This window comes from Littorina saxatilis, linkage group LG2 (assembly GCF_037325665.1).
Source record: "Littorina saxatilis isolate snail1 linkage group LG2, US_GU_Lsax_2.0, whole genome shotgun sequence".
NCBI lineage: Eukaryota > Metazoa > Mollusca > Gastropoda > Littorinimorpha > Littorinidae > Littorina > Littorina saxatilis.
The window spans coordinates 53,763,548-53,778,528 of NC_090246.1; the positions used below are offsets into that span (position 1 = coordinate 53,763,548).

The 14,981-nt window shown below is 42.1% G+C and overlaps 1 protein-coding gene across 3 annotated transcripts in view; it reads right to left on the bottom strand.

Annotated features, from left to right (window-relative positions):
- Window positions 1-14,981, bottom strand: part of LOC138959268 (netrin-1-like) — a 107,642-nt gene that overhangs the window by 7,112 nt on the left and 85,549 nt on the right. For all 3 annotated transcript variants that reach the window (XM_070330674.1, XM_070330672.1, XM_070330673.1), the window contains exons 5-6: window positions 13,373-13,450; window positions 5,265-5,339 (exon numbers count right to left, since the gene is read on the bottom strand). In XM_070330674.1, coding sequence (XP_070186775.1) covers window positions 5,265-5,339; window positions 13,373-13,450 — 153 coding nt within the window. The remainder of the gene's footprint in view (window positions 1-5,264; window positions 5,340-13,372; window positions 13,451-14,981) is intronic.

Here is a 14,981-nt window from a genome sequence, read left to right on the forward strand (position 1 = left end):
TGCGCATTTCCTCCGAAGTTGACCAAGTGCAGACCAAAAGGTGCAAGGGTACTGTGGCCACTCCTCTTTCCATACCTCCAACAATCTAAGGAAAACAGGTCTTAAAAAGAAGATACATTTGCAGACTAGGCTTACGATGGAAATTTGAAAAAGCGAGGTCTTAAAGGCACAGTGCAGCTCACAGCCTTCGTTTTGCGTTTTTGTTGCAGCTGAGTGCATTTACAGTTCAAAAATCCTCCAATGGTAGTAAAACAAACCCAAAACTACCCAAAGACGACATCTGTGAAGCTCGACAGTTTCTTGTTCACGCAAGTGCATAAATTAACCTAGTTATTACGTTGGTGTTTGGTCGGAGTTCGATCGATTCAACTGAGTGATTCCGGCCTCGATTTTGTTTTACACAAACTCATGATGACGTCTGACATAGTTTGCTAGTGACGTGTCTTTTTGTGCATGATGTGGTGATCTACCTGATCTAAATTTAGATCCAAAAATAGGTCAAGACCAGCCGGGTCCGAGTACGAAATTAATTCGTAAAAAAATCGCAGTTCTTGACTCTTTGGGTGCAAGTCAATGAAACTTGGTACTTCTTCTAAGGGATAGCTGCCTGAGGTATGACTAAAAGCCCCAGGGGCTCCGTGCACCTGGATTTGACAAGTTCAGTACCTTTAAAAAGGCGGAAGTCTACAAGCGGGGGTCCACTTTGCAAACTGTGTTCATAATCCATGGGCATTTGCCACGGCCAGCGTCTCGCCAGCGAGGTTCTTGGACACATTTAAGATAAGTTAATTGTTTGTATCATACGTGTTTGTTTGTCTGCCCACTTAAAGGAATACTCGGTCTTAAATTAAACGTACCAATAACCTTCCATTCTTGTTTTTTTTATTCATAGCCTCTGTTACTGTTGGTCTGCTAGGGGCGCCAACGCTTTTGAACGCAGCAGTTTAACCTGTGTTGATCCCAGAGGGGCACATCGGCAACCGAGTAGGCCTACAACCTGACCTTTAACCCATCTGTCATTTTAAGGGTGATGACGGCGTCGACTCATTTTAATATTTTTATTTACTTTGGGGAAAGAGATGGGCTGCAGTGCTGAACGTATATCATACAGCATGACTACCCTTCTTTGTCTCTGTTAATCTAGGGAGAAAATATCCAGCGATATTTCTCCGTAGGCCTAAAGTTCGGCCATGACCTAGGCAAAATAACTTGCGCAGCCGCAGAAACAAGAAAATGGAAATCTTTTATGAAATGATTGGGAGCCACGCAAATTTGACCTCTTGATTCCGACCATGAACCCGCTGTTGATAATCTGGAAGGTCGTACCAGAAATGCAGATCTATCTCTGGCCGATTCATAGATTCAACCTACAAACTGCGACCTCATCTGTGATCAGATGGCCAAGCAATGCGTGGAATCTTTTATTCTAAAGCCTTATGGCTCGTTTCGACAAGCAATAAACGGATGAAATTAACCACATGCAGTTTATTCTTCAGAAAAATGCACACAAAAAATGGGTTGGGTTCGGTGATTTGTACATAAACGTCTTCCTCACGATAGATTCGCTGATTTGTCTTATGAAGCCGTCATCAACACGAACACAATGATTGCAGAAGCAAACTCTGTACCTACACGACCGAGACACAAGACTGATTATTTCACAGCTGCAATGTGAATAGAGAACAAAGACGTTTTGGGTAAGCTTACTCACGTCAGGTCTTCACTGACAAGCTAGGAACAGACGGAAAATTCCGAACAAAAGTAAATGACGTCAAAGTCTCTTTCGCTTTGCGTGTAACTTTGTCATGACGTCTTTTTGTGACGACAGTATACGCGACAATTTGTTCGCTTCCGGTGTCATTTTAGACTGAAAAGCAACTCAAAAGAAGGAGCTAAGCCTGTGTCTTGAAACAGCTGAAACACTCTTTAGGATTGCCGTTTCAATGTTAACCAAAAAGTTAAAGAAAAAAAATCAAGGTTCAGTTGCGAACTGACAGCGGATTGAGCATTTATTCCTGTTGATGAAGGTACGATTGAAGCTTTATTCTCTCCGTCAACCAACAAGACTAGATTTGTAGCAGACGACAAACAGAGTGTGCGTTTTTCCTGTCTTGTGAAGGCGATTATGTCGTTATAAGTTATCTGTACGTTGTGAAGACATTTCAAAACAAAATTTAGCTTTGATGCGTCACGGGATATAAGCTTATACGTTTTCATCCATGGAATTGTTTTTTTCGTCTCGGCAGGGTGAATGAATTCATGATGTCTTTTCCGGAACTAGACAAAACTGGCCTTGCCAAGACTGAAACAAAATATAGTTCTACAACTTCTAGGCTTGGGTTGATTGCCCATGGTGAATTTCCAATGATTTGTTTCCACATCCCATGACAAATTCTCTTTACTTTGGTCATGCCATATATACGTTACAGCTCCGTCCATCCATGGTATCGCGTGATATTTTGTCTCGACGGGGTGAAAGAATATAATGACGTCACTCTCGGCAGAGCCTCGAGTGACGTCATCATATTCATTGACCCAGTCTCGACAAAATATCAGGCGATACCATGGATGGACGGAGCTGTAACTTATACATAGTTTGAGCTGATTTCACTTTATCTATTCACACTGAATCACTTCACGTGGCTTCATTTAATTACAGGCACATGTGATTTCCGTCTTTTCTCTATAAAACCAAGCTATACTGACTGATGGACCCAGTGCTTCAGCCATGCAACCGAATCATCCAGTAATCATAGAGAATACTACATGGCTTGCAGTGTCGTACCAGATTTACACGAGTTTTTTTTTAAATATTGAACTGCGAGCGGAAGCGAGCTGTTCACTATTTGAAAAAGCAACGAGTGTAAATCTGGTACGACACAGCAAGCCATGTAGTATTCTGTTTATCCTACATACTGTACTTACGTGTATTTTACTGAAAATGTCCTGCAGTCGAGGCAGCTAAATTGAAGACGCTTGTTTTGGAACCTCGATCTCTTCCAAAGCCTCGTGCAATCTATTACGTCAAAGTAAAGAAACGTCACTCTGAAAGTGTGGTGTGACGTGTTAGTTCTAAAAATTCATCGAGGGTAATTAGCGAGCGCAATTTTTTTTCTTCTATAATGACGTTTGTCTCGGTGACTTTGGCATCATAAGCAGTGAAAACACAGGTCCCTGCCAGACTTGCTTGACATGACCTCATTTACATGATATACACACGTGTGATTTGAACGATTATTATCTCACGAGTGTCTCTCTCACGTATGTAGGATAAAGTCAATTATACAGCTGAAGAAGCAAGGATAACATGATGACATTAAAAGTTAAAGTTTCCTGGTAGGTTTAAACCTAACAGATTGCACACATCCGGGACTAGATTTAACTAGGTTGTTATTATCATACCTATAAAAATGCAATTATTTATTTGCAGTCCGTGGACACCGACGGGTACTTTCTAACTGATCCACCCCCGCCTATACCCACCCTCCCCATAAAACAGGTAAAAATCGTCCATTTAAGAGAAGCCCCAATTAAATAAGCTCCAATTTAAGAACAGTTCAAAATGAGACAGGAATTACACCACAGACTCGTAACTGCAATACGACGAGACACAACCGGTTGGAATCGGATATCCGACGGCAATGAAAGAAGGGGTAGGGCAAGTAAAGGTGGCATTTTAACAGCCACTGGAATGCGTCGGTTTAAGACCAGACTCTTCCTCTCCCCACCTACCCGCTCAGTCTCAAACGGGGTAGTACCGGTGACAAATTGAATGTGACACAGGGCTGACACTTTAGCCCGCTCTCCTCTCTCTGACCGCCTCTTTCATGGGACAGGAGTTCCCCCCCAAATGAGTGGGGATTAGACCGGCGCTTAGGTCAACAAATCACGGGAACATCTTTCCTTTTTCGGGGCTTGGGTTTCGCCTGCTGCCGCCGAATCTACCTGCTTTATAGTAAAGTGTCAAGGCACCCCCCCTCCCCCACCCCCAAGGAGAAGTAAAGGTATACATCGAATCAACCTGTCTTTGAAAATGACAATCTCTAAGGTCGAAGATGTATGATATCTACCTTTGAAACGCTAGATACCCACGTCTCTTGAATAGTCTGAACGAACGAACAAACGAACGTAGGAACGAACAAACGAAGGAAGGAATGAACGAACGAACGAACGAACGAACGAACGAACGAACGAACGAACGAACGAACGAATGAACTTGTTTTTTTTATAAGTATGAATCAAGAGGCAGGAGTAGGTTTTCCCCCTAAGCCTACAGATGTTCAGTGAAGTCTCAGGGACTGGACAGTCATTATTATGTAGCACTGCATGCTGCGTGGGAAGTTTTCCTCGATCAAACTTATCAGGAAAATCTTGCACCTCAGTCTAACTCGTCATACTAACATGTAATTTGCTTCCTTCCTCTCTCTCCGTATTTCCTTCGCTCTGACATCTTCTGTTTTAAATTAAAATGTGATGAAAACCTCAGAAATCAGACTTCCACAAAGTCTTCTGAATATATTCACGTAAGTCTCCACCACAGTTAGACCACAGTAATCACACTACTTCCCGAAGACACAATTTATGACAATAAGGAAGAAGAAGAAGAAGAAGAAGAAGAAGAAGAAGAAAAATGCCTGTCTGTCTGACGTCCCAAAAGAAAACGCCTGACTACAAAAAAATCAGGAGTACTTGAAACGGATCGTATATTTGTTAAATCCACCCTCATCATAGATCAGGTTTCAACAAACACTTCTTTGTATTGACAACTACCGGCGGATGTTTGAGTAGGCACGTCAACGTGACAAACCGTCATAGTTCGGGAACACTGTCATTTTCATCCTAGAGAGTTGAACAAAAGAAGGGGAAAAAAAGAGAAAACAAGAACAAATCTCTAACTGTTTAAGGGCACAAAGAGAGAGAGAGAGAGAGAGAGAGAGAGAGAGAGAGAGAGAGAGAGAGAGAGAGAGAGAGAGAGAGAGAGAGAGAGAGAGAGAGAGAGAGAAAAGGAGAGAGAGAGAGAGAGAGAGAGAGAGAGAGAGAGAGAGAGAGAGAGAGAGAGAGAGGGAGAGAAAAGGAGAGAAAAAGAAAGAAAAAAAAAGAAAAACATGTCGGAGGAAAACAAATTCTTAGTTTCCTTTGAGTAGTATGGACCGAAGAAAACATTGAAAGAAAAAATTTAGTCTTACCGTAAACATGAAAAATTGTGCTTCTAGCTATAAATAAACATTCAAAGAACTAAACAATGAGCAGCAGTGTCTTCTTACCATAATCACGTTTGCAGTACTTCTTGAACTTCAACCTGCGCACTCGTTTCTTACACTTCTTGCAACTGCTGTCGTCTGCAACAGAAACATACACAGTTACACATAAACCGCAAATACGTAAACAATAAGTTAACAACAGAAACCTCCCTTCCCTCGGTGAAAACAGACACGGACAGTGTGATAGACCCAAACACACACATAAACACGGACATCAAAAGGAGAGAAGGGATTGTGGGTACGTAGGGTTGGGGCCCCAAAGAAGCAGGGATGTGGGTTAGAGAAGAAGAAGAAGCTGTCAACATCTGAGTTTTATATTGTACTTGTACAACTATCTGCGACAAAACCCCTATTGCATTGTCTATTGTTATTGTTTTTCTCTTGAATAATCTGACACAAACAGTTTTACGCGCCCTATGAGCGCAAAATTATGCTTCAAACCTACAAACGACATTGAACTTGAAGTATTACTTATACAGCGAATACAAATAATTGCCATGCTATCTCGTCTCCAGTGTCTGGAACAGTGACAGAAAATCAATCCTTTCCAAATCCGGAACTTCCAGCATTTTCCTTTTGGGCATGCAAGTACCAATACGCAAACGAGGAGTTTGATCGTATACATGTGCGTTTATGAACAAACAGTAAAGCTGTCAAATGTGCAATGCTCTTCTTCTTCTTCTTCTTCTTCTTCTTCTTCTTTTTCTTCTTCGTTCATGGGCTTAGATTCCCACGTTCACTCATGTTTTTAGCATGTGTGGATTTTTACATGTATGACAGTTTTTTCTCGCCATTCAGGCAGCATACGCCGATTTCGGGGGAGGCATGCTGGGTATTTTCGTGTTTCTATAACCCACCGAACTCTGACATGGATTACAGGATCTTTTCCGTGCGCACTTGGTCTTGTGCTTGCGTGTACACACGAAGGGGGTTAAGTCACTAGCAGGTCTGCACATAAGTTGAACTGGGAGATCGGAAAAATCTCCACACTTAACCCACCAAGCGGCAGCGACCGGGATTCGAACTCACGACCTCCCGATTTGGAGGCCGACGTCTTACCACCACGCCACTGCGCCCGTGTTGCCTGGCCTGTGGCAACTATGCGACATAAATGTTCCATAATTAATGCATACATAGGTGCTTCGTATAAACACTATAGATTTCCAAAAGGAAACAGAATCAAAATTACGCTACATTTCAGAATTAACTACGGTCCCCGGAGATCAGGATTTTTGTCTTTTCAGTTTAGGTAGCGAATAAACACCACCAGTCCTGAATGACGGCGCACTAAGGCAGTTCTCGAGACACTTTGCGCATGTCTTGCTCATCTCAAACGTCGACGTGAAACTCACGCGTACATTTTAAGCTCCTCACGAACACTACGGTAGACAACTCATAAAGCCGCTTTGACAGTTATGTCGCATAGTTGCCACAGGCCAGGCAACACGGGACAAAATTGAAGAAGATAACGATCAGTTAATAGGGGGATCCCTTGCGACACGGAAACCGGTCGTCTGTTGGTCCTCAGACACCTTAAAAGACCGTCATTGGCCGAGGAATGTGCGAAGCTGTGGACAGGCAAGGAATGAGGGGAGCATAATATCCATTGCAGGCATGCTCGTGAAATCGCAGACATGAAAATTGCCATTGGCTGTATTATGGTTCATGACTTTAAAGCTTCTGTGTCCAGTATTTCTTATAGGATTTTACTCCTGTGTGTGAATTCTCAGATTATCACTCACCAAATAAATGAACTGTTATACTTATTGATCGATTTGAAACGATTTGTAGACGGTGGAAGTCTTTTCTAACAGAGCGTGACACTCTATAATACGAAGATTTGCAGAATGACACAGAAATTGCGGTTATAACCTCATAAGAGTGCAGTGCTCGTTTGAAGGTGTAATTTAAAACTATAGCAAAGACAGAGGAATGTGTTACCGACGCTCTGTTTGCGAAAAGAATGATCTTGAAGAGGGCACTTAATGTTGATTTACCAACGAGGGTTTAAGAAAGAAAGAAAGAAAAAAAGAAGGAAAAGAAAAAGAAAGACAAAACAAAACAAAAAATAAGAAAGAAAGAAAGACAAAGGGAAGGAAAGAAAGACACCACTCTAACGCAGGTAAACGAGTTCGGAATAAAGTTTAGATCTGCGACCTGAGAAGAAAGTTCCAGTTTCAGCGACAGAAACTCGAATGAGATACGTAATGTACAAAGAAGCAGGTGACAGTTTCACTAAATCACACAGCTACCTTCGACTCGTGAAAAATGACTGGCTTCTTGTGAGAGGATTTCGTGAGATTATCTCGACACAAAGACAAAAACCACATTCACACCTTCGAGAAGACGCTATGTGTGTGTGTGTGTGTGTGTGTGTGTGTGTGTGTGTGTGTGTGAGTATGTGTGTGTGTGTGTGTGTGTGTGTGCGTGTGTGTGAGTGTTTGTATGCTCGCGCGCGCGTGTGTGTGTGTGTGTGTGTGTGCGTGTGTGCGTGCCTGCGTGTGTGCGCGTGTGTGTGTGTGTGTGTAGGAAGGTCAAACGGTGCGAGAGGGGAAAAAGAGGTTGGAGGGGGAGGGGGAATGTCAAGGGAATTAGGGGGCGGAGCAAGGCGGAGTCTTTGTGACAGGCACTCATTTCCCGCTGTGCCACCGTTGACACATTAAGAAACCACCTCTGGTTCCCCCCGACTCAGCAGACAGTACACCTCCTTAACTTTCTGCTATACTCTTATTTTAAAGGCATCTGATACGCTCACATTTCTTGTGGCAGGTTTTATAGGCCTTGAAATCAACCCTCTGCCAATCCACCTCGGTTCAATCCAACGTCTTGTCTGTTACACACAGAAGGGTATTTGTCGACTCGCGAAGGACAACTGCTAAAAAATAGTACGTAACATTATCCTTCCAGTTCCGTATCTAAGCAGTTGATGGTGCATTTAATTCTTCTCACACCATGTTTATCCCAGAATTTAATTCCTGATTCTGTAACCTTTCACCTCAGGTCATTTAACCATGTTAGAACAGAAACCCCAACTAACAAAAAGTGGAAACAGGCTCGGTTGGAGCGATCCCTGGCTTGATGAAGGTACGTGTCAAAGCATCTAATCTTCCTCTTGCGATCAGATGACATGCATTTCTTTTCACAAGACATTTAGTAAAACTGAAACTGAGTCTATCAAGAGGTTAACAAGCAAACTGGCTATGAGGGGGTGAAATGATGTATTGTTATCGGAATGTGTATTGATTATCATTTTTAGAACGTGTCCATAAGCAGTCTGATTGTTCACGTTCTTAATGTTGTTATTGTTTGAAACGTGTATCAAAGAAAATGAATAAAACACGCTTAAACCAAATGATCTCCGACGTTGTGCCTCCTGGAACTACAATGGACAATACAATGTCATCGGGTTTAACTGCTATTTACGCAGTTACAGAAAAATACATTTTTGCAAGCCCTTACAAAAAGGTTACAAAGCAATATTTCTTCCCCCGTTCTCTCATTGGTTTATTCAGTGTTTATTCAGTGTTTTATTCAACAATGTATGGATATGATATATAATAAGCATATTTACACATTAACATGCTTCCATTTGAAACTTCGAGGTCTTCATCGGGGATTGACGCCCGACAAAAGCTAATTGAAGCCCGACGGAGCGAAGCGACGGAGGGCTTCAATTAGACTTTGGGAGGGCGTCAATCCACGATGAAGACCGAGAAGTTTCAAATGGAAGCGTGTTAATGTTATTGTAATTCAATCTGACGACGATCTCTTTCCTGCTTTCATGCGATGGTAAACAGACAGAATTGGTTCTGTTCTGTTCACACACTACTTTCAGTCCACCTACCTGCAAGGGTCAAGTCCCAAGAAATATGTCTCTGTATTCCTATCGTACCACTTTCCTCCTGTTTTGTTTTCTTTCACATACATTTTCCCTTCTTTTTTGACGAGTTTCTGGACAGCAAACTCAAAACAAATTCTTTTCATCACAAAAGCGATCTTTGGAATTGACTGACGTAGTCCGAAAGAATTCATGCATCAACTTACGTCACGTATCCGACGTCATCACTTCGCATACCTTATGGTCTCGGTATTTCGTTGGTACTTCATATTTCCTACTTGTAAAATGACCCTCAAAGCTAACCGAGACTAGTTGAGGCTGTATCAATGCGCCTCGCCAGCAGGTTGTTAATGGATTTTTTAGCGAGTGACTATCGAGAATTAGTGACCGGTAATTTTTAATGAGTTGGGGCATTCTGACCAATCACAGGATCTGTTTCATTAAAACGCAAACTCGATTGAATTACAATTACACATTAACATGCTTCCATTTGAAACTTCGAGGTCTTCATCGGGGATTGACGCCCGACCAAAGGTAATTGAAGCCCGACGGAGCGAAGCGACGGAGGGCTTCAATTAGACTTTGGGAGGGCGTCAATCCACGATGAAGACCTCGAAGTTTCAAATGGAAGCGTGTTAATGTTATTGTAATTCAATCTGACGACGATCTCTTTCCTGCTTTCATGCGATGGTAAACAGACAGAATTGGTTCTGTTCTGTTCACACACTACTTTCAGTCCACCTACCTGCAAGGGTCAAGTCCCAAGAAATATGTCTCTGTATTCCTATCGTATCACTCTCCTCCTGTTTTGTTTTCTTTCACATACATTTTCCCATCTTTTTTGACGGGTTTCTGGACAGCAAACTCAAAACAAATTCTTTTCATCACAAAAGCGATCTTTGGAATTGACTGACGTAGTCCGAAAGAATTCATGCATCAACTTACGTCACGTATTCGACGTCATCACTTCGCATACCTTATGGTCTCGGTATTTCGTTGGTACTTCATAATAAGTATTTCCTACTTGTAAAATGACCCTCAAAGCTAACCGAGACTAGTTGAGGTTGTATCAATGCGCCTCGCCAGCAGGTTGTTAATGGATTTTTTAGCGAGTGGCTATCGACAATTAGTCACCTGTAATTTTTAATGAGTTGGGGCATTCTGACCAATCACAGGATCTGTTTCATTAAAACGCAAAATTGATTGAATTACAATTAGGATTAACAACAAGCTATACGCTTAAAGTGGTGGTCCTAAAAGGAGAAACAGACATACGGATGACAAAATCTTGCGACGAGAAATTAACTAATTGCTCTTTAAACCAAACAATTTCTCTTATTGCCCCGTTCCCTGTCGAGGTCTACAAAAGCATTGTACTGATTCACACTGAAGACGGCTGCAATTTCGAAGGAAAAGATCCATATCCGGCTTGAAACGATATCTGCAACACAATTAAAATCAACTCGATCGCCAGCTGACAGACCCACGGTTATTCTGAACAATTCAAAACGATTTCCCATTGGCTGGAAATGATCGTCACATTGTGTTCGCGTGTTTGCGCGTAACGTGCGTAAAGACATCCAACAGTCTTCGGGGAGGCTACGCTCAAGTTTCGGTAGTAAATGAGGAATTTGGGAGGTTTCTGGTGATCAGTTCCCTGCGGCATTGTAAATCAGTGACGCAACAGTCGCGGTGGAATCTATTTGCCTATTCTCCATTTGCCGAAACACTTTAGGTGGCGCGCGGGAGGATGCGTTGGAAACACGAAGACACATTTCTGGTGTTATAATTAAAGCCGCGTTCTACCTTGACAGTAGGGACAATAAAATCACACCACAGAACGAGAACGCTTGGCGGAAACGGAAAAAAACCCATGCTAATAATTTTCCCCCGTGATTCGCACACAAGCAGCCCCTAGGCAACAACAAGCAATCATTCAGAGGTGGTAACCATGCAGTAACTTAACTTATGGACTAATAATGTCGTAACCGAGCGCGGATCGGAAGAACTTTTCTATTCATCATTTATTTTCTGTTAGTATTAACTGCGCATGGCATAACACATTCAGACTGCGCATCAACTGAGTTACGGTCCGAGTGAAAAAATACATAAACGAATGGCGACCGTAGTCATCCGATACAAACCCAGCCTCCACCATCCGCCCATTTCACGTGGGCGGTTGGGGCAGGTGTGGAGACAAGACAATGCTGCCAGTTCAGTGTCCGATTGCGATTGGCAGAACAGTTATGCAAACAAGGTTCTAAATTGTGTTTCCGTTCTCGTCACAAGTATTGTCGACCTTATGCGGCACGATTTGATAGTATCTCTTGTCTGGTAGCGTGATTACACCCACTGGCTAATTGCCCAAATATAAGAACCCTGCACTTCAGAGGTGCATGAGGAAGAAGAAGAAGAAGAAGAAGAAAGAAAAAAACACCACCAAACACATCTTGATGAATTTGTTTCCTCAAGCAAATCTTGTGCTCATTATGGGCAGAATATACCTGCGCAGTTTCAGCGGCACAGACGACGCACTGCCTATTATTTATGCCGCGATAGGGATTATGACGAGTACTTGGCCTGTTTTCCTTTCATGCAAATGTGTAGCGGGCTGGGATAAGCTACAGTGCGTCGTCGGTCCTGCTGAAGTTACATGTCATAATTATGTGAGCGGAGCCCCCTTACCGGTACCGCTACATTTGGCTTGCATGAAGGAAAACATGTCTTGACGCACAGACAGTTTCTGCACTAAGTGGATGTACAGTCTTCCCTAATACTTTCTGCCACTTGGCTTGCATACCGCGCCAACCAAGAGGGGGTCTTGAAAATGTTTGCTACGAAGCATGACACCATATTTTCTGTTTCTCAGCAATAGAGTGAAAATGTTCACGTCGTATTCTTAGCTCATTTTATGTTATATCAATGAGAAACTGCGCAGTTCCGTTGCTTCTGGCATCAGGTTTTAATTATAAATAAATACATATATATAATATATATTCAAAACATTATACTAAATAATTTCTTTCATTCTTACTTATAAAATGTGTACTTATATTGAGCTCAAGTTCTTGCTGACAAAAGTCACAACTTTTTTTTAAAGTGTATTACAATTAGATGTTTTGAACGACTGGTCATAGAACTAATTTGTGGCAGAGAGAAAAAGGGGGCAGGCTGAGTAGTGAAGGTGGTAAGTGGGCATACGTACATAGGAGTTAAGTACTAATGCAACAGGAAAGGGAGGACACACACAGTCACATAGGTACACACGGACATACACTCACACACACAGACAGACACACACACACACATACACACTACTGACAAAAAAAGAGGAGACACTCTTCCCATCAGATCTAGATTTATATCCCTTCCTTCTCTATATATACTGCTCCCGGTAGCGCACGTTATCAAGTTCAGAAGCACCAGAGTGATAACTCCAGCGGGATTGGAAATGTCTTATGAATTCATTTTGATACTTACACCTATGTCGTTATGCAAATCCAATTCAGTTCAGATATCAGGCAGACTGCTGATGTTGCTTCCATACTGCTTCCGGTAAAGTAGCACAAAGTTTCAGAGCCAGAAGCAGCGGAGTGATTCTACCACCTTACACTGACCGGTTTGTTGTGAGACATCAAACAAGTTTATCGCCGCAACAACCCTATAAATCCACTGCTGTTTCTTTACACATTGCAGTGCTGTATGATCTGAAGTCCGTATGTGTCTGAAAGTTTAAGCATGCATGCGTGGGTTATTTTATGGCCTTGTTTATCCACATTCTGAAGAAGAAAGTACGTTGTAATCTTTATTTTCTTTTTTTTGCGCGCAACTTTGGCGGTGTATAGGATGAGCAACAGACACGAAAGGCAAAGGAAGTTCGTTCTTATATTTACAACAGGATGCAGAACGAGAACTACACCCCCCCCCCACACACACACACACAACCCCCTCCCTCACACACATACAAACAAACAGAGAGACAGACATAGACAAACACAGACAAACGCACACCCAAGCGCATGCAGGCACACAGAGAGACAAACACAACAAACAGACGAGAGAGAGAGAGAGAGAGAGAGAGAGAGAGAGAGAGAGAGAGAGAGAGAGAGAGAGAGAGAGAGAGAGAGAGAGAGAGAGAGAGAGAGAGAGAGCTAAACAGATCAATACATTCCAAGACAGAATAGTGTGTGAGTGTGCATGTGTGCGTGCCTTCATGCGTGCATGTGTGCATGTGTGTCAAGGTTTTATACGGCGTGTTTGCAAAGGTACTCACCAGCAGGGTCGGGACGGTCTTTTCCTTTTCCTTTTCCTCCGTTGCCGCCGTTTGAAGTGGTCGTTGGCTTGGGAATTTCTGGCAAAAGAAACAGTAGTACATATGTTATACGAAATATCCGCATGCAGTAACATCAACTACAATTAAACTTCGTCGTTGCTCTGCCAAAATGTCTTAGCTATAGAGGTATAGTTAAGTGGTCCATATTAGGCAACCTTCTCCTACTATGTCTCTGTATATAGCAGGTCTTGTGTAATGAAAAGAAATCTAGCTGTAACCGAATGACGATATGATGCACACATTTGCAAAACTGAAACGGCTATTACATGACCAAGAAAGAGTTTACGTAATAAATACAGGTTGTCTGCATGGCAACGGAAAATACAGTAAGTCTGCCTAAACGTAGCTGTCTTGCAAACAGTAATGCAATAGTATGCGATTGTGCCTTTCAAATTACGCCTGAGCTCAGTTTCAGTAATAAACGAAGAATACATTTTGTCTTGAACGAATACTTCTTTTGTATAGATATTTTCATATAAAATGTATTCACTTCTGAGAATAGACGATGTTCGGCTTTCTTGAAGGTGAAGCAAGTATGATGTGAATAACCGGTGGAGACACGCTGTTCGCATTACAGTAAATAATTAGCTCCTATCTGCATTTTAACAGCATCATATCGAGCGGTCACAGCAATACAAACACACAAAAACCACCACCAGAACCACCACCAAAACCACCACCACCACATCATCAACAACAACAACAACAACAACTACAACAAAAACAAAACATGCAGATCTGAGCACATTATTCACCGTGATGCAAACGGCGTTTTTCTAATGGTTATTCCTAATGAGCTATATACACCTCAGCTTAACTCACCTTCAAAGAACTGATACAACCTTCCACAGCCCATACAAAAACGGAAGAGTTATTTCCGGAATGTATTTATTGGAACACGAATTCTATTGTTTGAGATGCCTTTTGCCTTGTTTTACTTGAACTTAAGTTATATTGGTTAAACTGTGACACTCATGCAAGACAACCATCAATAGATATGTTACGATACTTCGACAGCAAACACCCAGGAAATCCAGAAGGTCATTCAAGTCTTTAGTAGTGAAGTTGGTATGTTTTGGACATAAAGGATTCAGGGCTGTCTTAAACATCAACGATGTAAACAGAACAGGCATTAGGACAACAGGAAAGAGTTTTGTTTTTAAGAGATTTACAACAGTGACTGTCTCTCCAGACCAATCATCTTGGATTCACTCCAGAATCAAACAACCAAACATTCAGCATGACAAAAGGGATATGTACGATGCCAGTTGACCAGTTAAAAAATGAACCCCAAACAACATTCCTGACTGATACTTTTGATTTGGAACGTGACGTGTTTCAGAACTTGTTCTCGACAACTCGGATGGTGGTTTTCACTGAACGATGGACATTGAAGTGATCAGAATTTCAGAGAATTGTCTTTTACTTTCACAGAGCTGTCCCTGTTGAAAGACTTGCGATTATGTAACAATGCGTGAGTCGCAATGATCCAGGTAGGAATTATGCACAGTGAATGTGACTCAACTCTTCCTCTTCCAGTCTCTCCCTT